The sequence below is a fragment of the Camelus dromedarius genome, chromosome 26 (assembly GCF_036321535.1).
Source record: "Camelus dromedarius isolate mCamDro1 chromosome 26, mCamDro1.pat, whole genome shotgun sequence".
In the NCBI taxonomy this organism is placed as follows: domain Eukaryota; kingdom Metazoa; phylum Chordata; class Mammalia; order Artiodactyla; family Camelidae; genus Camelus; species Camelus dromedarius.
This window is the reverse complement of record NC_087461.1, coordinates 4,085,565-4,111,186: the sequence shown is the minus strand read 5'-3', so window position 1 is coordinate 4,111,186 and position 25,622 is coordinate 4,085,565. Positions and strand designations below refer to the sequence as shown.

The 25,622-nt window shown below is 43.8% G+C and overlaps 1 protein-coding gene across 5 annotated transcripts in view; it reads left to right on the top strand.

The window, feature by feature from the left end:
- SFMBT2 (Scm like with four mbt domains 2) overlaps positions 1 to 25,622 on the top strand; it is a 150,552-nt gene that overhangs the window by 60,066 nt on the left and 64,864 nt on the right. For 4 of the 5 annotated variants that reach the window (XM_031444769.2, XM_031444767.2, XM_064479320.1 and 1 more), the window contains exons 5-7: positions 11,872 to 11,960; positions 13,563 to 13,809; positions 19,202 to 19,299. In XM_031444769.2, the coding sequence (XP_031300629.1) occupies positions 11,872 to 11,960; positions 13,563 to 13,809; positions 19,202 to 19,299 (434 nt within the window). Of the gene's footprint in view, positions 1 to 11,869; positions 11,961 to 13,562; positions 13,810 to 19,201; positions 19,300 to 25,622 lie in introns of those variants that run through there. The other variant, XM_064479321.1, reaches the window with a different exon arrangement.

The following is a 25,622-nucleotide window of genomic DNA, read 5'->3' as shown; positions in this document are numbered from 1 at the left end:
GGAAGACATTGGTGACCTTAACCTCTTACACACTTTATTTTTTCCACTCTGTTTTGTACTCTGAAAGTCTGGTCCCATCTGTTTCCTGGTCCTTGCCTAACCTGCTTCCACATAGTTGTACTGGGGCATCAGGCAATTCTGTTCTGTTGGAGCTTTGCCCTTGGATTTGACAGATGAGAAATTGATCACTGAATTTTGCCATACAGAGTTCTCGGAGCAGAAAGTTCTTAAGGAAAGCACTGTGTAGAGTGAGGTTATATGTTGAGATTTTTCTCCAGTTTGCAGACCTGTAATATAATTATTCCACCTCTGTAATTTTGAGTTGCCAGCGACTGTTGTAATTGAGGCATGCAAAATGTGTTTTTTTTAAAAAACCATAAAATTCAGTAATGATTTTTTGATGGCATGTTAAGAACACTTGCAGGTCATTGACAGTGTCCTCATGGAAGATAGCGATGGAAAGGATTTAAAACTACAGTGGCTAGATATAAATTCCAATTTTCAAGAACGTGTTTCCCAGGGTCTCCAATTGCCAAGAAGTTTTGATGTCTAATGCTTTGGAGACAGAATCTCAGGTTTTTTACAGGACTCATTGGCAGAAGAGAGTTGATGTTTCATTAGTGTTCACACATATGGCAGGTTTAGAGGGTTTCACCGCCTCTGGGGCCATGTTTCATATGCAGGCATGACTCTTAGGTCACTGAGTTTGTCCATTAGTTGTAGAAGGCCTGCAAGGTACTGGTGCTCACATTTGGACCTGACTCGTGATGGATGGATCAAGCCTCTCCTCTTCAAGAGCGTGTTCTGAATCTTCTTAACTTGACTTTAGTAAGAGGAGTTTCATTGCATATCATAAATATGTCAGGTCTCAAGTTGAATGCTTACAGAATCATTCCATTTCTTTTCTCGTGTCATTGTTCATAGTGCGGACACTCTTTCGGTGAGGTGTATTTAAAGATACCTTTTTAATAATTGTAATTAGTTCACTCGTCAGATTTGAATCTATTAAGAAAACCATATTTGGTTGTGTATTTTCACAAAGTATTCCTTTAAAAAATAAGAAAAAAATGTTAACAAATTTTTTTCAACCGAAGGGAAATAACGTTTTCTGAGGTGTAGGCGTTGGGCCTGACAGCAGTTTTTATTGTTAATTGTTTACTTAAAATTTGCTTACCTAGTGATATAAATCTTTCAAAGTATTCAAGAAGTAGTTCTGAGCAGTCTGACCCAGAACCTAAGGGTTTTTGAGTAATTGTGTTTTTACGTCCTAGGTTCCTGAAATGATTTGTGTTTCTCATCCATTTTATTTCCTTAATTATATGGAACGTGTGTTTGGGGGCGTTAACTGTTCCAAAATGGACACTTTCTGCATGGCATGTGAGTTAACAGAAGTCTGTCTGCTGCAGATACACCCTTTAGGGTATTTGCTGCTAATTGTGATTTCAGGTCGGCCTCGTCTCTTTGAGTCTGTTGGGCTGAATGGGGATGAGAGTAACTAGTTGCTGGACTTCTGGAAGCCCCGCCTGCGGTGCTGTATGTGTAAGTGCTTGGTGCATAGCAGACGCCCAGTAGATGTTTTTGTAAGCGGAACTGTCGTGTGTCACACCTGCTGGGCTGGGGATAGGTGATTCACTTTTGAAAGCTGTGTGGGGGACAATTACCGGGTCCTGTTCCGTTGACCTTCTTGCCTGTTCTTTTGACAGTACCGCACTGTCTTGATTACAGTAGCTTTATTGAAAGTCTTGAAGTCGGGCAGTGCCAGTCCTCCCATGTTGTCCTTCAGTATTGTGTTGGCTCTTCTGGTTTTTTTGCCTCTCAGTATAAACTTTAAAGTCAGTTTTCCCACACCCACAAGATAACTTGCTGGGGTTTTGATTTGGGCTGCCTTGGATGTGTAGATCAAGATGGGAAGAACTGACATCTTGATAAAATTGAGTCTTCCTATCCATGAACAAGAGTCTGTTCTTTTATTTCGTTCTCCTTTGATCTCATCATAATTCCTGCTTGCTCAGGGGAGCTTTCCACTGATTGGACAAGGCCCACCCACAATAAGGAGGGCAACCTGCTTTACTCAGAAGTCCTCCAATTTAATAATTTATTTTTTTTTTGAGGGGGAAGTAGTTAGGCTTATTTATTTATTTATTTATTAGAGGAGGTACTGGGGATTGAACCCAGGACCTTGTGGGTGCTAAGCATACACTCTACCACTTGAGCTATACCTTCCCCAGAAGTCCTCCAATTTAAATGTGGACCTCATCCAAAAATGCCCTCTTGGAAACAGGATAATGTTTGAGCAAATATCTGGGCACTGTCGCCTAGCCATGTTGACACAGAGATTTAACCATCATGGTCAGTAATGTGAGAGCTGTTGAAAGATAGACTGACTTTTGTAATTAGATATTTACAAAGGGCATGTTAATTTAAAATTTTTGCAAGGTCCTTCCTTCCTTCCTTCTTCCTTCCTTCCTTCTTCTTAAGGGGAACATTGGGAAAAATTTGAATGGAGACTATTTTGCTGCAGCAAAGAAATTAACTTTATAGAAAGAAACAAGTCAAGTATGAGAGAGAGAATGAGCGATACCAATGGGAAAAAATCCTTAACAAGCAAGTGTCTGATTCCATTGAACTTAGAGCCCTGGACCTTTATGATATGTCAACAGTCTTGACAGTTTCTCTGAAGTGATAGCTGACAAAAGACCTGCAGGAAATTCTTCTAGTAGAGGGGAAAGAGCTGCTGACTCTTTTTGGAAGGGTATTCTTCGAAAGGAGGACGATGTTTGAAGCAATAGCAGAAATGTCTATAAAGGGAAATACTGACAGCCAGAGAAGAACTGAAGGGAATGGGCAAGAATGAGAGAAATTCTGTATTTTATTGGATAAAAATCTCTATAACCAGTGAACAATGATAAGGTTTTAAATTTCTTCTAATAGTTTTAGAGGCTGTTTATCATCTAGGCTCTCAAAGCTCTGATGTGGAGCGATGTGAGTTATCCTCTGGGAATGTCATGAATGGTCCTTATCTTCATGGGCCTTTATTTTGTAAGTCACGGCTGCTGCTTGTGCTGAGGGGTCTTGAGAACTTCAGAGAAAGCCGTTGGTACTCACCCACAAAGAGAACGCGAGGGAAATACTCAGTTTCTGTCCCATCTTGTAAGACGTTTAATGCCGATTCAATTAAATGAATAGTCTCTGGCTTTCTGGGTTATGTTTGCTGAAACTGAAGTCTTAAACGATAACTTGTATTGTATGTAAGCAGCTACAAGCCAGGCAAATCAAAGAAGAACGGAAAAGCAGTGGCTGTTCCTTTGTGAATACTTGTGGTGTATGTGTGTACGGTGGTGTTAAATCACATTTTCTTGAAAGGTCTCTGTAATATCCATGGTAATGGTGGTTCCTAGTCAGAATTCAACAAGTTCTGTTTCATCCAAAGATGAGTTAAAAAAACAGACAGAATTTGTAAAACCATCTCATCTGTCAGTCCTTCCCTCTTGTGGCAAAATTTTATTGAACACCTACTACATGCAGTTCTTATAGGTACAGGTGTACAGTAGTAACCCAGGGCATGTGATGGTTCCTGGCCTCATGGAGTTGTCAGGTCACTCCCAACATGTAATTAGAAATTATACTAAGTCCAGGGCAAGAAAGGGTGTGGGGGCCCAGGAGAGAACACAGTTTATTGTGGATGTTGGGGAGGGTGTGAAATGAGGAAGGGTTGGCTTCGGAGTGGCCCTTGGCTTCTGTCCTCTCCTCCTTTTCACGAGGTGCAGTGTGGTGGTGAGCGAGCCGGGGCTGTTCAGACCCGGATGACACCCTCACTGAGGGCAGAACAATCCGCCTGAAGGAACCTGGGTTCCTAACACGTCTTGTGCAGCGGGTCTGCCTGTCACGCTGAGCCACCTGCCTTCGGACTATTGCAAGAGATAAACTTCCACCTTGTGTGCACCGCGTGTACTTGGGTCCCTTAATTCCTGGCTGTGGGGCAGAGTCTCATAGCCATCCTGATGCAGGCTCCCCTCCACGTGTCCCTCCCCTGCGTGTCCCCATCGCAGGAAACCTCACCTCACTTCTTCCCGTTGCTTAGCGCAGAGCCTCGGTGCATCTTCGACATCCTACAGGTCACACACCACGTCTCCTCCAACAGCAAATCCCACTGGCTTTGCCTCCATCAATTCATTCTTCAGTAGGATGCGACTTGTGCAAACTGTAGGACCAATTTAACTGATGAAAATTGAAGTTGCAGAGCAACTGTTGAGCCGGCTTGCAGTATAGGTGTGTCGGAGTCTGGTTTGAAAGTGGGGTTTTGTGATTATCTCGAGTGTGCTGTTTCTCTGGTTTCTGTGCGCTTTTGTGCACGACGTAAAGCACAGAAGTTTGGTCTGGATGTGGAAGAATTGTCGACCGTGGGAACTACAGTGTGCTCTGTAGTGTCGATTTAGAATTAAGTGTGAATGGCTGTGTGTGTAAACTTTTCTCGCTGATGTAAGTATCATGTATCATCTACTCAGGGTCGATCTCATTCTCATAAAAAACATCAGCAAGTGACTGTCTGCAATACTAATCTTTGTGCCTGGTGTGTCCTGTTGTGTTAACGCCATTACTGCGAAGGTTAGCCAGAGAGCTTGCATTTTATTGCCAAATTGCAGGTGATCAATTTTACAGTAACGCCAGGAAATAGGAAGAGAAGATAAAAATGCATTGGATTCCCATAATGATTTACATTAGAAATTATTTTGCATTAGGTAGATTTTTTTTTTTTTGGTACCAGTTTGATGAAGTGATCACGATGACAAAATTAGCATTAATATCCAAGTTAGAGAGGGGAGGGAGAAGATTAGACGGCTAGCGAGTCAGCCTACTTGGACAGGAATTTTTATTCTAATTGTAATTTTTCAAATCTATACAATATTAACTGTGATTGTACACCCATGGCCATCATTGTGTATCCCTGGATTTGACGTACAGGCTGATGGAAAGTTAAATTTGGATTGCAAAGAATTGTTAGGCTGTGATTAAAACATCCTTTGAGGACATTTCATCTAAATTCTTCTACAAGAAAACTTAGTCTGTTATATAAACATTTGAATGCATGAGAGAAGGAAGGATTGACCACATTATCCAAGAATACTTCACTTTCTACGAGGCTTGATCCTGTACCACGTGGGTAATAAATGCTAGGAAATTTATATTTATTTTCTCATGGAATCTTACAACTGTCCAATGAAGCAGTTGGCACTGAAAGTCTTATCTGACTCCACAAGAAGCCAGTTTCAACAAAAAGTCTCTTCTGTTCTCACTCCCAATATTGAGGAAAGCTGTAAACAATGTATAGAATATTAAATAGCAAAGGCCTTTCTTTTTTAAGGGATAAACTGAAGTGTTTATGCATATGTACTGACCAGGGTTTCAGTGGTTATGGTATAAATGTTAAATGTTCTAACTGCGGAGAGTATTCTGAGGTCAAGTTACTTTTTCTGTTTCAACCTAAGGTCATCACTGTCTCTGTCATTTGCTTCCAACAGTTCTTAGATAATTAGTCTTTGTTAAATCTTGTTCTTTGGAGTAAAATAATAATCGTATTTCTTTTTGCAATTCTACAAGCATACAACTGCAAGAGTTCTGAAAGTCTGAACCGAGACTTTTCCTCCAGCCTGTACATGACACGGCCTAAGGAACATGTGTGCGTATTTATCGCTTTTATGACATTCTCAGCAGGTTATGTCTGCGTCTAGGTTGTGTTGATTATTAAAGACGGAAATGCTTTTATCTATAGGTTCGAACTCCCAATAGTATGTAATGTGGTCCATTGCACACAGTAGGACTGTATCAATCCTGTCGAATCATTTTATGATTTATCCTTCTGTTTGTAGGAATAATCTAATGTGAACCCTACATGAAAAATTAATGCAAATCCTTTAAAAACCTCCAAGGGAAGGAACTCTGTAGTCTTTTTTTTTCCTTCCTGGTAAGTGTAAGTGCTTCCATTTATAATTCAAGATTCTCTGTTGCCTCTTTTTAAAAAAATTTTATTATTTATTGACGTATAGTTGATTTACAATGTTGCATCAATTTCAAGTGTACAGCAGAGTGATCCCATTATACAATATATTCTTTCTCAGATTCTTTTCTATTGTAGATCGTTACAGAATACTGAATGCAGTTCTCTGTGCTCTCCAGTTGGTCCTTGTTGGTCATCCATTTATATATAAAATAGATACAGTAGTGTGTATACAAACTAACTCTTTTTTAAAAGAAATTTTTTTTTGGGGGGGAGGTAATTAGTTTATTTACTTATGTATTTATTTTAATGGGGGTACCTGGGGATGGAACCCAGGACCTCATGCATGCTAAGCACGTGCTCTACCACTGAGCCGTGCCCTCCCCACTTCTGTTGCCTCTTTCCTTTCACAAAGTCTGTGTTAAAGAGAGTTTTCCTGAAAAGTCAAAGGCTGTTGCCTAGCATTTTGTGCAGGCCCAGGCCCCCTGTGAGCTGGGAGTTGCCGTGGATTGAGCCGTCTTACTTATCTCTTCCTCCTCCGGACCCTGTTAAAATGATAGTAGAGGAATGAAAAATACATAAACCAACAACAGAAAGAATGGAAGAGGCACCAGCGTAGAAAAGACATTTCGCAGTGTTTCTGGCGGCCTGGAAACTGAGGAAGGCTGGGTGACCGATGACGCATTGTGGGGGCTGCCGCAGCCCTGGCCACACGTGGGGGCTACAGCGGAGGGGCCGTGGATGCTGGGTGGGTGGGCATCCTGCACGGGGCACGGGGTTTAATGGGATGCTTCTAATCTGAACACGTCCCAGGCTGTCTCCTCCCCTTGCCCCACTGGTTTCTGGTCACACCAAGGACTGGAAACCGCACGGTCCGCCTGCAGGCTCCTCTGTAGAGAAACGGACAGACTGTCTGGGGAGCTCGCTTCATGGGGTTGGGGGGTTGCCTGACGCCTGCTCGGAGGCAGAAATCTCAGTTCCAGGGCACACATCTCATCGTTAGGTTTTTCTCGTGTCTCCTATTTAAGTCTGATGTGTGACCACGGGCCACCAGTCACTCCAGAACCTCTGATAAAATAGAGAAAGAGGCAGGTAAAGTAACCGTCCAACCCCCCCAGGAATCAGAGAGGATCCCAGGGCGGAGAAGAGGGGAAAAATCCTCTGATTACTGTCCTGAGGGGTTTGGGCGGTGGCAGCTGGTGAGAAGAATGTTCTAGAAGAAAGGAACAGCCAAAGAATGAGAAAGAACCGTTACAAATTAAAAACACGACCGACTCAGTGGATTCAAAGAAGGGTTGGTTGAAAGTGAGTTGAGGAAATTGCCAGAAAGAAGAAAATTTCTCAGTGTTTTAACGCTAGGATTACAGGAGTGTGACTTTCCTTAGCCTGGACCGTGTTGGAGTGAAAGCGGCCGCGTGATGGCAGTTACACTCCCCATCTTCCCAGCCAGCAGAAGGGCGTGATCCAGCAGACTTCTCCGTGGACCTGCCCGTTCCTCGTGGCCTCAGGGAGGGAGAGGTGGGTGTGTCCACCTGACCCCAGCCTGGGTCTCAGGGTTCAGGATCCGCCTGAATGGGCAGCTCTCATGGTCGACTCTGTGTCCCCCTAGATGGGTGTCCTCAAGAAGCAGCATCCTTGAGAAATGACAAAACACTGAGCCCTCTGCATGTGCTTGAATGTGGCTGGAAATCTCCCAAAAGGGGTGGTTTCCTAATTCTGAAAAAATGGTGGTCGTCTTCTGCCTTTCATTTGGGACTCTTTGTAGACAGCCCTCTAACCCTAATAAAGCAGTTACAGGATTTGGGGGTTGCCTCTAAATGTCTTCACAAAAAGAGTAAGTGTGTGTATGCGGCGGCAGTTTCCTTTTTCTGAACCTCAAGTTCATTGCTTCCTTCGGTGAGATGTCAGTTCCTCCCCAGAGTGAGGTGTGAGAGGAGGAATGTAACTGGGACTTCTGAAAAAAAGGGAAGTTGAATGTTTATCATATTATAACTGAGTAGAACCTTGAAAACATGTTCATGAGGAGGTTGTAGAAAGATCCTGATTTAATTCTTGTGGACTTTCAGGAGTTTCTCTCTATAAATTAAAAAAAGAACTACAGGAAAATGATGACCAAGTTGTGGATAAACTTTTATCCCCCCCAAATGGCAGATTTTTTTCCCATTTTAATCATTTCTTCCCTGCTGTAAAGTTCACATTTGATGTAGATGGGTCACCTGGTAAGTTTTCTGGAATTTAATGTGTGGTTCATTTGAAGAAAAAGGTATAAGGCCCATGGGGCAAGGAATCGGTTTACATTTGAGCGAGATTATTCTTACACTCATACTCCTTAAATTGTGAGTCTTTGAAGAGAGATGTTCTGTAGTAAATTAAAATTCATAGTTTTAAAATTCGTAGGGATTTATGTGGACACATGGAAAAATACAGATCAGCTTCTATTGCAATGAATTCTAAGGAATTCCTGGGCAGTTTTTAGCATATTAGAATTTAACCGAATTGAATATTGTTTAAAACAAATCCATTGCCAGAGAATTGTAAACTTTTCAAGCATAGTTTTTTATATGTGGCAATCCTGGTAGTAGATTTTTTTTTTATTGACGTATAGTCAGTCTGCAATGTCGTGTCAGTTTCTGGTGTTATAATAGATTCTTACATTTGAAAATTGAGTGTTTTGAAAACTAAATGTCAACTGAAACAGTTTTTCTTTTAAAATCAGCAAAATTTCCGGGAACTGTTTTCTTTCCACTTTGTAACCTGAAGTGGTTGGTGTACCTTTGCAGCGCAGATGCGTTTCCCATGGAGAGCAGTTTGTCTGGATGTTCTGTGACAGATGAAAGCTTGCTTAGAGCCTTGTGCAGAAACATATTAATGGACAGTTACAGGATCCCGGGAAAGGAGGGCTCGGGAGGTGTAAATTTCAGAGCCGTCTCCAGTGTTCTCTTGCTGTGACTCAAACCATTTTAAATTTCAACACTGCACAGTGTCTTCATAGGGTGCATACATGCATGACTTAAAAATCCTAATTTAAATGTTAACTTAGATTATGCAGATGTTACAAACAATGCTTAAGTGACAAATTGAGCTTTCTTCTCGTGGATGCAGACATAAATTCTGTCAGTCACAAGACCATGTTTCTATTGATGGTGCTAATTGTCATTCTTCTGGAATGAAATATGAAATGCATATTTATCGGGTGCTGTTGTATATTTTGTCCTAACCTTGAAACTTTTTTTAGGCAGTCATTTTTGTGTTATCTCTATCCTGCCTACAACTCAAATGATTGATTTATCTGAATGCAAAAGCTTTGAGAATCATAGATTCTGGTGGAAAGACTCCTTATAAGATTGGCGTCTGCGAACTTGAGTTTGCGGCTGGCCCTGCCCTTGCTTTTCTGATGAAGTGGGGCAAAAGTTAGTTAAGAGCAACCACCTTATAGCATTGTTAGGATGATGAAAAGATACATCAAAGGGCTTTGCAAAGCATAGGATGAATACAGATTTTTACTGGTTTATCTTATATCCCATTGCTTTTGGTCTTCCTAGTAACCTTAGGCAGGCAGGAGAGAGCTGTCTCAGTTCATTTCGGCTGCTGTAACAAAAATACCACAGAACTGGGGGCGCTTATAGCAAGGGAACTTTGCTTCTCACAGCTCTGGAGGCTGGAAGTCCAAGATCAAGTTGCCAGTAGATTCAGTGTCTGGTGAGGACCCTCTTCTTGGTTCTTGGACACCGATTCTCACTGTGTCCTCACCTGGAGGGGAGGGGACAGGGACCTCTCTGGGGTCTCTTTTATAAGGACACCAATCTCATCAGGCTCCACCCTCATGATGTCATCAATCTCCCAAAGTCCCCACCTCCTCACACCATCACCCTGGGGTTGGGGGGTTAGGATTCAACAGATGAATTTTGGGAGTGGGGGCTGGGGCACAGACACTCAGTCTATAACAAGGGCTGATTTAGAAACAGATACAGCATTGAAAAATGATCATCATGCTTGCTAATGATGGAAAAGAACCCCATTAACACAGGTTTTGCCCCAAATGTATGCATTTCCTTATGAGTATGTATGCATAAAATTAGGAAGATGATGATTTTTATTTGAGAAAAAATAACCTAGAGGTAAAGGATGCTGATGAAGGAGTGAATTGCTCTTTTTAGGGGGGCAGGGCTAGGACACTGTGGTCCAGCTGGAAGCTGGACTCTCCGACTTTGCCCACATCCCTTTTGTGTTGCTTGGGTCCCTTCCATGTTAATTTTTCTCTTGGGCTTGTGGTCCTCAGTGGGTGATGGTGCGGCTGTGGACTGAGGTGCAGGTGGGTGAGTGACACAGTGGGGTGCTGCTGTGGTCCCCCGTTCTGTTGGCCAAAGTGTGTTGAAAGTTCCAACCTGGAGTGTGTGGGAATCAGTAGTAAACACCTGGTGAGTATGGGTGACAATCTGAGAGATCCTCGTAACAAAAGAGGTGCTGTTCGTTATTCATTGCCTAGGTGTGCCAGGCGTGGTTATGTGTTACTGACACACGTATCTCCTTTCATCCTTACTTACAGCATCGCACACGCAATATGTTGTGGCCCCGGGGGAGAGAGTAGAAGAGGCATTGGGGGAATTACTGGAAGCCAGGCGGACAGTGATGGCAGGACCCGGCTCAGAGCCCAGGGCTTCCCCGCGCCGCGAGCTGGCTTTTCCTGCCACCCTCACGGCCTCATTTCTGTTGGTAATAACTCCAGTCCTTGAGGTTTGGGCTGGAGAGAGAGTTCACCTTGTTTAGAAGCAATCTCTAAACAATCTTTGAACCTTCCCAAGAAGCTAAGTATTGGACGCGGTGTGCCAGGCAGTGTTCCCGGGTCTGGTGGTCGTCATGGAATGTGAAACCTAGACGCATGGCGGGCAAATGGGAGTCCGGGCCAGGGTGCTGCTCGCCTGTGGCTGATTTTGGGAATCCTGTGATGCCCTGGGGAGGCTCTCAGATGTGGATGTAACTTAAGCGTTGGGACACCTGTAGATGAAGAAATTTGCCAAGAAGTTACATTTTTCTCAAGTCTTGGGTTCGAAGCACTTGTAGAATGTTGGCTTCCAAGGTCTGCTGCGTCTTTTTTTAAAAGATGTCTCCGATGCAGTGCTGTCCCCGCTGTTTGGGGCTGGGCCTCTTCTGTAACTAGGGAACTTCAGCAGCCTCAACCTTAGTTTCTCTGCCATTAGGTTCCTTTGTTCTCATTTGAGCCTTTATCCTATTTTCAGGTCCACTTTATGCAGAGATTTTCTGTCTCTGAAACGTGGGTGCTGATTTGCCAGGCCGTCCAGTTTCATTCCTGCCACCCATGGGTATTGCGTGTGTGGTGTTCTGTGCTCAGGCTGGGCTCTCTGTGGCCGAGCGCTGCCCTGTGTTTCTCCACCTGCCCTTCCCTTCACCCCTTGAATTCGCATATGCTGTTCCTCCTTCTTCTCTGCCTGTAGAATGCATCTTTCTTTTCTGTAATTCAGAGCCGGCTTTTACTTTCCCGCCTGGACAAGGTCCTCTGATTCTCCCATCCCTCACTGAGCTCTTTCTTTCTTGGACCCCCCGAATTACCTGCTTCGTCGTAGCTTCTCTGTTGTCCACGGAAGTTTCTAAACAGATGCTCCGATTTCAGAGGCTCACGGTCGTCCATCTCCTTGAAGCCCCGCAAAATCTAGGCACGTGGTCGGCGTGACGTCACCCATCGCGGGCAGATTTGTTGTCGCCGTGGAAATACTTAATCTCAGCAGGGCCCTGAAGATGAGGGAAAGTAATGGAAGACTACCGATGTCCGGAAAGGTGCTGGGGTTTGTAAACAAACGAGTTTGACCTTCCACTGCTTTGCTGAAATGTTTTTCTTCTCCCCGCTTTTGCTTCACCAGCAATCAAGGAGAAGTACACCGACTGGACGGAATTTCTCATCCGCGACCTGACCGGCTCCCGGACGGCCCCTGCCAGCCTGCTGGAAGGTGTATGTATCTGTTAGCAGCGTTCTGCGCGCGAAGCGCCGGCGGGCCCCGAGCGCGAGCCTCGCAGCGTATATCCTTCTGCGGCTGCGCGCGTACACACGGCACCGCCCCGGTCCTGGCCGGGCCGCGTAGGGTACCGGTTCCGACGGCAGGGAAGGCGCTTCACCGGGGGTGCAGTCAGGACGTGGGAAACGTGCTGCTACGTGAACACGTTTTAAAGTAACGTTAGGACATCTCCCCACCATCCCCTGGGTTTAAGACTCTCCTATTACCGAATGCATATGAAATCCTGGGGAATGGCTGTTCTGTAGAGGTGCCAGCTGGGTGTACGTGTGCCGGCGAGTTTTCTCGGAGTATACCGATAAATGGGTCCGCTGACTATTCCAGGCCGGCTGCAAAACCCGTGTTTCAACACACACGTGTTAGGTAATCATTGCATTAGCCGCCGTTATAAAACAAGAGGAGAAATGGCTAACCCTATTGAAATGTGGTTAAAGTCATTTTAAGGTCCTGAAGAAAAAGCAATTTTATGATAAAACATTTTAATATTTATATCCTAGAACAGGAAGAGAAATGTACTGTCATAAATGATTATTGAGTTACCAAATCTGTTTGGAGAATGCCCCTAAAAAAGAGGAACACACGAGGAATGACCAAGAACACAGTGTGGATTTTGACAATATTATTCTCTTAATATTGACCGTAAATTTCCCTCCTGTCATAAATGATATTTCGGAACACCACCGTCTCACATAACGGTTACCTGGTCTTGTTTTGTGAAGGTTTTGCCTAATGTATTTGTGTATCTCAGTGGCTCCTAGTTTAATTGTTTGCCTGACAAATCAAAATGATGATTGTTCTCCATTTCATAAGGATACATTTTCTTACACTGTTAAATTTGCTTTTAATGTATTTGCCTACAAGGCTGGCTGAACAAACACCCTTTTCCTATGCAAAAATATGCTAAGAAGGTGCATATAGATGGGGCAGCAATTATATTTAATCTCTAAACCAGCTATTGGATTAAGTGTCCAAATTACACAATAGTCTAATTTAGCTGATCATTAATGTGTATTAGGCATTCATAAAAAATGTCCTTTACACATGTTCATGCTTTACTCACATAATCAAGGTAGGAGAAGGTCTTGATTATGTGAATGGGGCCGTGGTGAGATAACCGTCTTCTGAGTCAAGGTGTAAACTGGTCGCCCCAAATCAGATCTGCCTACTGGAAAAGTAGTCTGCTGCCACACATTTTTCTAGCTCGAGGCAAATTTGGGGTAATTCTTCTTAAAAGCATCCTCATTCCTAGCAAATGCAATTCTATCTGGGAAGGGTGATTTGTTTGGTGAGAACTTAGCACAAACTGTGTTTTTTTGTTTCTTTGTGGGTTTTGTTTTTGGATGGGGGAAAAATGGAAGTGTGTGTGGGAGGGGAGGGGAGGGAGGAGAGGGGAGGGGGCGATGGGGGTGGCGGGAAACACCAGACTGTTTGCCAATAGCCTGGATGATGGTGTGAAAAAATATTATCTTCTGCTGTCATCTGTTTCCATGAGAACCTTAAAATAAAGTTTAAAATAAGGAGTTTTGCTTCTGTTCAAACAGCCTCTGCGAGGGAAAGGCCCCATAGACCTCATTACAGTTGATTCCTTAATAGAGCTTCAGGACTCTCAGAACCCTTTTCAGTACTGGATAGTTAGTGCGGTTGACAATGTTGGAGGAAGATTACGCCTTCGCTATGTGGGATTGGAGGACACTGAATCCTATGACCAGTGGTTGTTTTACTTGGATTACAGACTTCGACCAGTTGGTTGGTGTCAAGAGAATAAGTACAGAATGGACCCACCTTCAGGTAAGGGCCAGGGCGCTGGCTGCTGCCAGGTGTTCTAGAAAGAGATGTGACTGTTTTCCTGGGTGTACCTCTGGAAAATGGGTTAGCTCTGTGGTATCTCTTCCATCTATACAGGTAAATAGTAAGCACTTTGACTTAGAGTACTCTCTCTCTGTGGTGAATAGAACTCAAGACCTCGATGAACAGTATTTGAAACGAGGAATCGGTGCGGAGGCTGTGGAGATGGTGATTCAGTTTCTTCGGAAATACTGGTTCAGAAATGAAAGACATAATCGATTGGGACTTGATTATATTCTCTCTTTTTCTTTAAGAATTTGACAGTCTTGCAAGTGGGTTCGGAAATCTCTGTCCATCCATCCATCCATCCACCCACTCACCCATCCTTCCATTCATCTGTCCATCCGTCCATTCACCTGTCCATCCACCCATCCACCCACCCGTCCATCCATCCATCCGTCCATCCATCCATTCACCTGTCCATCCATCCATCCATCCATCCATCCATCATCCATCCATCTGTCCATCCATCCATTCACCCGTCCAGCCATCCATCTGTCCGTCCATCCATCTGTCCATTCAGACATCCACCCTTCCATCCATCCATCCATCCATCTGAATATCCAAACCAAATGCTTATCATTGTATTCTCTCTTCTGACCTGAAAATAGCAAAGAGAAAATCGTTTTTGTTTTTTTTTCTGATACATTATAGATTTTAAGTAGCTCCAAGTGCCCTGTCAAATGACTCTGCACAGGCTTAATTGAGTAGAAGAGTGTTATGCTTCCTGATGTACCTAACGGGGCAAAAATCTCAGCGTTTGCAAAATAGCCATTCTCAAATGTTCACTGTGTGCCAGGTGATTTTACATCTGCTATGTTGTTTGTTTTGATTCTAAAAAAAAAAGTGCTGCATGTCTGGTGTGACTATTTCCTTTGACAGCAGAAAAAAATTTGAGACTGAGTTTAAGCTACGTGTCCAAGGTCACTCAGTGCGTAGCAGGAATGTGCTCTAATTCAAATTCCCAGGTCCCTTCTCCCCTTCCATCCAGCTCCCCTGCTGCCCCTCACTGGCCTGACCCTTCGGACAGGTAGCTTCAGAACAAAAGTATTGAATTCTTATGGAATTAAAGGTGCCAAAGAAGGTACACTCATTTCTTCCCGAAAGTGCTGATTTTCGTTCTGGTCAATCTCACAGGTTTATTGGAAGCAAAGACTTGGCTCTCTCCTTTATTGAAACTGCCAGCTATTTTTCACCCTCCCATATTAGTTGCCAGTGTTAAGTCTTGAGTACATGAAACGGAGGAGCTGTGTTTCCTTTTCCTGTCAGTCAAGGGCTTTAATTGAAAAAGCTTCTTGGTTCTGCATGTCGTATGTTTGCATTTGTGTTGAATTTGACAGGCATATAGGCATATAACATGGTATTTTATTAGTATTATTGTTGTCAATGTTCTGAAAAACGGCCAAGAAATCCGTTTATACCCTGAGTAATTTTGGGGATATGATTGCAAACGAAGGGCTTGTCAGTTTTGCAAGAAAAGATCTAAGCTCACGTTTGCCTTGGGATTCATAACTTAGCAGGAGAAATTTACTTTGTGCAGAGAGTTGGGTGTATAAATCTTAGCTTAGTATCTAATTGCTTTATAAATTTTAAGAGAAACCTTGTATTTGCTGATGTAAAAATTTATAGAAAAGCAAAGAATTATTACTAGCAGCTCTTAGGTTCAGTGTAAGGTCCCCTTCCTGTGCCTTGGTGGACTCATACTTGGTGACGGATTGGAAGGTGTCATTGTAGAAGCCGAGGAAATACTTGCATAGGAGACTTCTCTCTCTTCCTTCAGATACTTTTATGTCTTTACAAGAATAAATTGTGTTTACTTGTCTTAGTAATTTTCTGGACACAAGCTGCCCATTTCACTGAAGCGTTCCAGGGAGTTCCTTAAAGACTTTGGAAAAGGCATGCATCATCAAGAAGTGATTTTCCCAGCATTTATGAGCTGTTGGCAGGAAAGGCTATGGATGGGAAGAACAAAATGAAAGCTGGCAGGATACCCCAAGTGTGACTTTCGGTTCTTCAGATGCAGTTGTTACAAGAGGAACGCTGAGTTCTCTGACCTCATTCAGCAGGACACGCTCGGGAAGGCAGCTGTGACGCAGGTGTTACTCACGGGCGCAGAACCCAGTCCTTGGGGTTCGCATACGTTAGTTTCGGGACTCAACGTGACTTGTTAAACATAGATGGCAGTGCCCCTTCCTTAACTGAAATTTTAGGTGGGGGTAAAATTTCAGACTTGTGTAGAAAATACTAGGCTATTTTTCTTAAGGAAATGCAAAGTGTTCACCATTGACTGCTGGGGAGGAGTAGAATTGGAAGGGTACAGGGGGAGGGGAGAGAATAGATCCTTTGGGTATATAGTTGTCCGCTTGGTATCCACCGGGTTCCAGGACTCCCACAGATACTAAAATACAGCGATGCTCGGATCCTTTATATAAGACAGTGTAGTACAGCCAGCCTTCCGCACTGGAGGGTCTGAGGTGCTGCACCCGCGATTTCTGCATCAGTGGGTTCTGCATCGCGGGCATTGAATTTGTCGGCTCCTGTATCCGCGTGCTCCTCCCTCCGCGGCCCCGCCCTCCGCAGGCTCCGCCCACCGCGTGGGTGGGGCGTGCGGACCCTCCCGGCTGGATGGCTCCCCGGGCTTTGAGAGGGAGGCCGTGCCCAGGTCACCCTACTCTCTGTGCCCTCTTTGCTGTGCTTCCCCCTGCCCCCAACTAACACCAACACTGTTGCTAAAAATAATCATAGCTCTTCCTTTAGTTTTTCTTACTCTTTCTACTTTTTGAAGACCACAGTATTCCAGCTGTTGGGTGCAAATAGAGGTGTGGAAATAGGTGGTGGAAAGTAGCTAGCTAGTAAGTCTTCAAAAACTCCAGGAAAAGTGCTAGCTTTTATGCTGCTCACCAGGGAGAGTCCTCCGTCCCGTTTCTGGCCGCAATCAGAGGACAAGGGTTGGGGCGATGGGACGTTAGAGGGGCGGAGCCACCCCACCCCGCTCCACACACGGTCAGGGGCCTTGAGTGATTTTGTAACCACTTCTTTTACCCTCTTGTCTGTCTCAGGGGCTCCCCCCACCCCCAGAGCCCTCAGTCACAGACGGTGCGGGCTCGGGCACCAGCACAGGGGACTTTGTCTTCCTTTTTTGATCTCCCTGTGTCTGCAGACTTCTCCTTCGGTCTTGTTTTTGGAAGTCACCATCCTTTTTCATCCTAAGATGAAACTTTCTGAGGTTTTCAAAAACAAGCCTTGTCCCTAGATTCTTTTCTGTATTTATTTCCCTTCAAAATCTTTGTCAAACATCCCCCCAGCCCCAATTCCTCCTTTTCTTTCCATTTTAGATAGTTGCTGGAGCCAGGAAGTTTCTGCATCTAATTCACATGCTTCCTCCTTGAACTATTTCTTAGTCCAGAAAGAATTGTTGCTTTCTGTCTTAGTCAACTCCGGCTGCCTTAACAAAATACCCTTGTCTGGGGGCCTTACACACACACACACACCCACACACACACACACACCCACACACACACACCGCCCCCAACTATGGAGGATTGAAGTCCAAGATGCGAGTGTCAGCACGGTTGGTTCTCCTTTTACTGCTGTGCTGAGGTTGACCTGCTTCCAGACCCCTGGAAAAGTGGGTTTCTTCTTGTCTGCTCAGGAAATCTAGAGTCCTGTTTGTTGCTTCCACCTTGATCTCCTCTTGAGCCACTGCACTTGGTGTCATCAGGGCTTTGCTTCCTGGAATCCTGAATTGCCTCCCTCTTCCTGGAGATTCTGACGCAGCACCCCTGAGCTGAAGCACCAGTGTGTTCCAGGGAGTCCTCCTCACCCTCTGGGGACAGTGTGTAGGGCTCTGTGGACTGGGTCCTCTTACCCCTCCGTGGGACCCTGTGATAAGCCATTTCTCCCTCTGGATGCCCTTCTTCCTGTGGCTGGAGGAACCATCCGTGGATTTATTCTCTGCGGATGTGTTTATTGGGGAACCTCACTATGTTCCCCCAGATATGTCTGCTAAGAAGAATCACAGCCTAGGGGGGAGGGCACAGCTCAGTGGTAGAGCCCATGCTTAGCAAGCACGAGGTCCTGGGTTCAATCCCTAGAGCCTCCATTAAAAAAAAAAAAAAGAAGAAGAATCACAGTCTACTTTTGTTCTGATACAGAACTGCCAAACTGAGAAGAAAAAATTCCCCCGAGGTGGCCGAGTGTAAATAAAAGGCTAGACAGGATTATAGCCGATATTCACAGGTGGAGCCTACCTTGTCTTTAAATAGCCTTTATGTGACTTGGTGAATCTGACAGTGAGTCACAGTGGGTGGTGTGTTGGTTCCTTGAAACGCTGTGGCTGCGTCATTGGCGTCCCGTAATTATGACAGTCTGAAAAGACTAAACAAACAGAACAGGGGAGCTTCAAGCTCAAGGTGAGTTCAAAAGCTATGAGCCCAAAATACACGGCGGCATGCTAAAAAGCAGACACGTGAGAAATTAAAAATATAGCCCAAAGGTTTAATGTTGCCTTTTAACTGTGCTTAAATTTGTATTCCCATCCTGTCTGTCTGTCTGAAGTAGTCTGGGTTGATATAAGGAAGGTATAAACATATCTACTCCGAGTGAGTGCTTCTGCAAATCCTATTTTGATAAGGTCTTAAATCTGTTGAGATCAGATCATAAAATTCCCCTGCAGTTTCAGCCATCGGTAAAAACAGTGCTCAGCGATTTTTTTTGTCCTTTAAATTTTGTATTCAGACAGCGTAACCCCCCGCCCCTGCCGCCTGGGGAAAAATAAGGGCCACATGTACTGTGTTAGCAACATTTCCTGTGTAAATATTAAACTTGGTAAATTTTAACCTATCTTTTAATAATTTCCTGACTGACGTGGACTATTTTTAGCAGACGAGAGCTTAGAGATTTAGCGAAAAATATGCTGTAATAACCAAAAACACCAGACAAGAGTCGTTTCTAGTTTAGAAATTGATCAGATAATAAGTTCTTCATCAGTGGGTATGACTTCCCAGGTGATGTATGGCATTTGGGGCCGCAGACGACTAAAGAGTGGCTGATGTGATTTATACCATTAAATTACTTGCAGAATGCCAGCGGCATGTGTGCGCGTGTTCCCTGAAGAAGAGCCTACTAAGTTTATTCCTCATTTCTGAGAGCAGAGCGCCACGTTGTTATTTAACTTCAGGAAATCCCTTTAGCAGTGGCTTTTTATGGTGGGCAGGGTGTGAATTCTTACGGTGGCCGACTTATTATGAAATCCTGGGGAGATAAAACCCGAGGAAGAACCACCCAGTAGAACGTCTCAGCCCTTAAACTCTTCTGTGATTTGCTGTTGATACAGAAATCTATCCTTTGAAGACGGACTCAGAATGGAAATGTGCTCTGGAGAAATCACTTGTTGAAGCTGCTAGGTTTCCTCTTCCAATGGAAGTGTTTAAGGTAAGATGCCGATTGGTACAGTGTGTCTACTCTTTTCAAGAACGAGCCCGGGAAAACGTTTCCTGTATCACATCCTTTCCCACCATTTTAAAAAGCTGCCTCCTTGGCCAGTTTTCATTTTAAATGTTTAAAATGTAACCTGTTTTGTTTTGCTCTGCTTTGGAATCTTCACAAATATCTGTATTCCAAGATAATGCTTCAAATCTTATTAAATCCTTAATAAGAATATTATAAGGTCATCTGAATCTTACTAACTTTTTTTCAGGTTTACAGTTTTTTTTTTCTCCATCACATATGAGTGTCGAAATCTTACATTCACCGTTTCACTCCTTACCAAAGAAACAAAAGAAAATAGGGCAAGTCTAATTTTGCTATTTGCTGGGTAACAATGATGGGAAAGGGCGCTGTTCTTGATGGTTCCGTTTTCTCGATGGCTCCAGAAACTCGTGTGAGGACCTGGTGGCTTTAGGTTTTCTTCTCAGTGCTGCGAGATGAGTGAAAGAAACATACCGGGACTGAAACAGACCACCTGGCTCCTTAACACTCTTACAGTTGTGCTTAACATTTGTATGTCATAGAACATTAAGTTCTGGGCAGGAGGGAGTCCCCTCAGGAAGAGGGACTCATGAGACGGCGCCTTCCTATTTGGAGCTGGAATAGGTGGGAAATTGGTACCACGTCGATGGCCTCCTGGAAACTTGTAGGTGGGGTTACTGACGTTAACTTGCTTTCCAGTTCCGAGTGGGGCTGGAAGAAGTTTCGTATGGAAAATGAAATTGCCGTGGTGTTTTTGCACCACCCGCAGCAGGAGTATGAGGCTGGACTTCCTGGACTTCACGCTGAGGTCCTCACGCAAACCTTAACCCCTCAGGGCAAATCACTGACGTGCTTGTTCAGCACGTTCCTTGTTGGTGACTCTGGACTTAGGAGACCTTTTCTGAAACTAGTTACTATTGGCAGTAACAGGCACGCTGATCGTGCAGTGTATTCCTGGGCTTTTTTTTTTTTTTTTTTTTTTTTTTTTTGCTAAGTGACCAAACACTTCTTTGTCCTCCGCCTTCCCTTCCTCCTTCCCTTTCTTCTCCTTCTTTCCTTGCCTGATAATATCTCCCCGCTGCAGAGAAAATAATAATAATACAAATTGAGAAAAAGAGTTTTAATTGTCCATGAATTGGCTTTACCCGCCTCACTCCCCTGACCTCTGCAGCTGGGGTCCACCCTCTTCCCAGTGGCCGTAGTGATATTTAAAAAAACATTTGTAATGGAAGTGTAGTTGATTTACCACGTTTCGTTAGTCTTGGGTGTACAGCAAAGTGATTCAGTTATATATATGTATCTCTATATATTCTTTTTCAGATTCTTTTCCGCTATAGGTTATTGAAGGGTATTGAATATAGTTCCCTGTGCTCTACAGTGGGTCCTTGTTGTTTATCTGTTTTATATATAGTAGTCTGTTTCTGTTAATCCCAAACTCCTAATTTATCCCTCCCCCGCTTTCGCCTTTGGAACCGTTAATTTGTTTTCTCTGTCTGTGAGTCTGCTTCTGTTTTGTAGATGAGTTCATTTGTATCATTCTTTTTTTAGATTCCACATGTAAGTGATGTCATATGATCATCTGTCTCTCTCTGTCTGACTTAGTTCGTTTCACGTGCTAAATGATACTTTCCACATCTGCTTTCTTCGTCTGTGACCGTGTGGTTGCGGGACTCCCAGGCTGGCTTTGTCACTTTTTTCCCTTCTATTCATTTCGGTTCTTCGTTTTCTCCTCTGTCTGCTGGACCGTCGGGAGGCTTCCCCACTCCTGGGTGCTGCTGTGTTTTTTACGAGCATCTGTTGGGCGTTTTTTTCTCTGAAGGCTCTGTTCTTGCAGACTGAAAGCAGGAGTGGATCTTCTTGGAATTAATTCATTTTTTAAAAAAGTTTCTTCTCCTTGAGTAGTTTGTTTTCTGCACATTGCTTTTGGTTTCTGTCTTTCTTGCCAGAGGCTTTCCTCGGGTCTCTGAAAATCCTGACTGCCTGCTCAGAAGTAAGAGGGGATTTGAAAGCTGAGGGCAGGGCTGGTCCGTGTCCGGGGACCGTGGTGGTTTGCTCCTTTTATGGTGACTTTTCCTCTTCAGCTGATTTCCAAGGAGGACAGTTTCAGCTTCCCGCCTGGGGCTCAAGGTCCAGCTGCCAGCGTTCTGGGTGCTGGGCGGTGAGAGAGGGCCTGGAGATTCCATGAGGGGTTGTTTCTGGCACCCACTGACCGGGGACCATCTGTTTCATCCTCTTCAGAGGAGACTGGGAGGGGGAACCACTGGTCTGTAATAAGTTTCTCTGTTAGAATTAAGATTGTTACTTTTGTGAAGTACCTAGAATTACCATTGCCCCCAGGATTTTGTTTATAAGTAATAATTACTTTACGAATAGATAGCAAATAATTTCTACTTTTCACAGTGCCTGCAGGACATATGGCGTGGGCATTTAATAAAAAAATTGGTTGAATGCCATATTTTACTGAGAATTCTGACTTCCCTTATTGGGAAAATGCAGATAATCTTCAAAATTTATACAAAGTGTATATTTAGAAGAAAGACAAGTCATTTATGAAATGGGTAACAAAAAAGGAGGAAGGATTATGAAAGATTTTTTGTTACTGAACAATAAGGTATGCATTTTTTTCTCTTGAAAACCAGTCTCATTATTTACAGACCTAATTTGCTGAGACCAATCCATATAGTAATGGTAATTTATTTTAGGAAAAATACTGAGTATGTATTCCGGTACTACAAGTCAGTGTGGTCTCTCAGCTGGCTTTCTTTATTGCTTATTACTGTGTTTCCTTTTCGAACCATCCTTTGATTAACTTATGACACATCCCGTCAAGTGAAGTGAAATGTCCCAGTTTCTATAAAAGTGTTTCTCTTTTGTCTTCGCAAAGAATTCCTAGGGTGGGTCTCTCTCAGAGTTTCTGTCGTGAAAAATGAAATGAATACAGGGCTAATTGAGTTTCCGGCCGGCGGTTTTCTATACTGCTTCCATTTTAATTCACTAAGTATTTGCTAAAACATAAGGAGTGGATTTGGGGGAATTCAGTTAGGTTTTAAAAGTAGGGCCTAGGGAGACCAGACTCTTGTCTAACTATAATTAGTGCGGTATTTCACGTGCCAGACACTCATAAGCCTTTTATAATTAATGCCGCTTTTCATTCTCTGCAGTTCTTGTAAATTGTAATCTACATTTGTGACCCCTCTTGTTTGCAAACGTTAAGTCACGGAAGTGCCACTGACAGCTCGTGTGTACATCAAAAAGAGCTGCAGGTAAAAAGTGGCAGCCCCGGGTTGGCCGGGTGATTGAAGTACAGTCCTTGTCCCCCAGGGGACCAGAGACAGCCCGGGGAATGCCAGGGCTCTCCAGCCTCCCCCAGGCGTGACCGCGCCTTTTTTTTTTTTTTTTTTTTTGCATTTTGTCTATTTATTTTTAATTTTTTAATTGAAGTACAGTCAATTGCAATGTGTCAGTCTCTGGTGTGCAGCACAATGTCCCAGTCATGCATATACATGCATACGTTCGTCTTCATATTTTTTTTTCATTAAAGGTCACTCACTGCAAGATATTGAACATAGTTCCCTGTGCTAGACAGAAGCAACTTCTTAAATCTGTTTTTCTATATAGTGGCTAACATTTGCAAATGTCAAACTCTCAAATTTATCCCTTCCTACCCCTTTTGCCCTCTGGCAACCATAAGATTGTTTACTATGTCTGTGTGTCTGTTTCTGTTTTGTAGATGAGTTTATTAGTGTCCTTTTTTTTTTATTCCACATACTAGTGATATTGTATAGTATTTTTTTCCTCTTTCTGGCTTACTTCACTTAGAATGACCATCTCTAGGTCCATCCATCTTGCTGCAAATGGCATTATTTTATTCTTTTTTGTGGCTGAGTGGTATTCCATTGTATAAATACACCACAACTTCTTTATCCAGTCATCTGTCGATGGACATTTAGGTTGCTTCCACATCTTGACTATTGTAAATAGTGCTGCTATGAACATTGGGGTGCATTTATCTTTTCAAATTAGAGTTTCCTCTGGCTATATATCCAGGAGTGGGATGCTGGATCATATGTTAAGTCTATTTTTAGTTGACCACACCTTCTAATTGCTTGGAAAGAACATGATTTGAAATGTCACTAAAATCCATTTTCTAATTTTTGCCCCCTAAAGTCGAGAAATTGCTTGAATATTATTTTCATCCCATTAACAAAGTTTCAATCCTCAGTGTGTTTGGAATTCCAAATTTTATTTAGAGATATGCAGATAAGTCCAGAGAACTCTTGGTAAAGAGTTGGATAATAAATAATAAAATAAAGAAGTAAGATGAGGGCCAGAAACCGTGACCTGCCTTCATCCTTAGGTCTGCTCCCAGACTCGGCAGTTCACCAGGACTCACGGTCGTTGTGGTCACGGTTACAGTTTATTACAATGAAGGACATTAGGCAAAGACAGGAAAGGGGAGAGCCTTGTGGGGTGAATTCTGGAAACCCGCACACACACTTCCAAGAGTCTTCTCCCGTAGAAAGTTTGCAAGACACCCTTAATTCCTTCCGCAGCGTGTTGGGCCAGCGCGAGCTAGGGAAACTCAGAGACTTGCATAACTTACTCCTAAGTTAATGTTGGGAAAACAGAGGGAAGGGGCAGCTGAGAGAAGGCTAATTTGATTAAAAAAGATGCGACATGTGGCCATTGTTTTTTTCACACAAACAGATGAAGAAAGGTATCCTGTGCACGTATTTCTTCCCTGTTAAGAGGGTTCAGGCTGTGCTCACAATACACGGAACATTCCACATCTGTTAATTTCTTTAGCCCTTTTCCGCTTTGAATTTTGTACCTGTTGGTGTGGTTGTAGACTTAACCCTGAGGAGAGACCCCCTTGTATGTTTTAGCATCCGAGACCTAGGGTACAGGTCAGAGGGAGGAGGTTCACGGTGGCCAGGAGAGAAAAGCTTTCCTTTCTTATTCCGTCTGGTGCAGCCAAAGGGGTACGAGAGGGTGCGAGCTGCTGTGACGAAGGATGGTCAGGTTGCGGTTTCTATGGTGACCGACTTCTTCCCTCGCTCAGCAGCTAAATACAGCAGACAACTCGCAGCTGAGTTTGGCCTTCAGGTGGGATACGTGGATTCCCCCAGAATTTGCTCTAGGCCCCCTGTGTGGGCGAGAAGGCAATTTCCTGGGTGTGACCTTCCCTGCCCCATCTGGCAGAGTGTCTGATACCAAATAATTTAGCAATAAATGTGTGTGTGATACATGGTTGCGGTTTCCTTTTTCACCAAGTTGAACCCAAATGGTTCTTTGAAAGAAAGCCTGTCTTAAAGACAAAGACAAATATATCACTTATATGTGGAATCTAAAAAAAAAAAAAAGATACCAATGAACTTACTTATGAAACAGAAACAGACTCAGACACAGAAAACAAACTTAAAGTTAGCAGGGCGGAAAGCGGGTGGGAAGGGATAAATTGGGAGTTTGAGATTTTCAGATATACATTACTGTACATAAAATAGATAAACAAGGACCTACTGTACAGCACAGGGAATGATATTCAACACCTTGTAATAACCTATAGTGAAAAAGAATGTGAGAAAGAATATATATATGTGTAACTGAATCACTGCGCTGTACATGTGAAACTAACACAACATTGTAATCAGCTATGCTGCAATTAAAAAAAAAAGTCTGTCTCAGACGATACGTCATGTTGTTACCAGACTGGTGGCTGCACCCCTGTGACCCTGCAGGTGGTATCAGCCTGACTCCTGAGTTTTCTGCCCAGTGGCCAGCCCCAGGCTGCGTTCCCTTGGGCTCCGGCACCGCACCGCCGGGCCTGGGAGCTCAGGTTCTGCAGTTCGCATTTCGGTCGGTCTCATCTCTTTAAAGACTCAGGGAGGTTTGTTAGACAGGCTCTCGGGGATGGTGAACCACAGAGAAGCTCGGTTGATGTGGCCGGTCCTTTGCCACTTACACAGACCAGGAGGAGAGGCTTGTTTGTGTTATTTCTCATGTGCTCTGGGGTCTCTAACTGCAGTGCACACAGGACGTAACTCAGAAAGCACCATGGGGACCACTGCGTTTTTATGAGCATTGCAGAAAACCTTGTAAGGCCTACTAAGGAGGGCAACTTCGGTCCAACAAGAAAGGTCAACTCTGAAAATCGCAAAGCGCAGATACACAGAGTTCGCTCTAACGGTGGCCGGATGGCGGGCTCCCCCCGCGCCGCTGCCTGCAGCCTGCTAGATAGGGACTTGCATTTAATTCTAAACATCAAGAATTTCAGAGTGCCGTCAAGT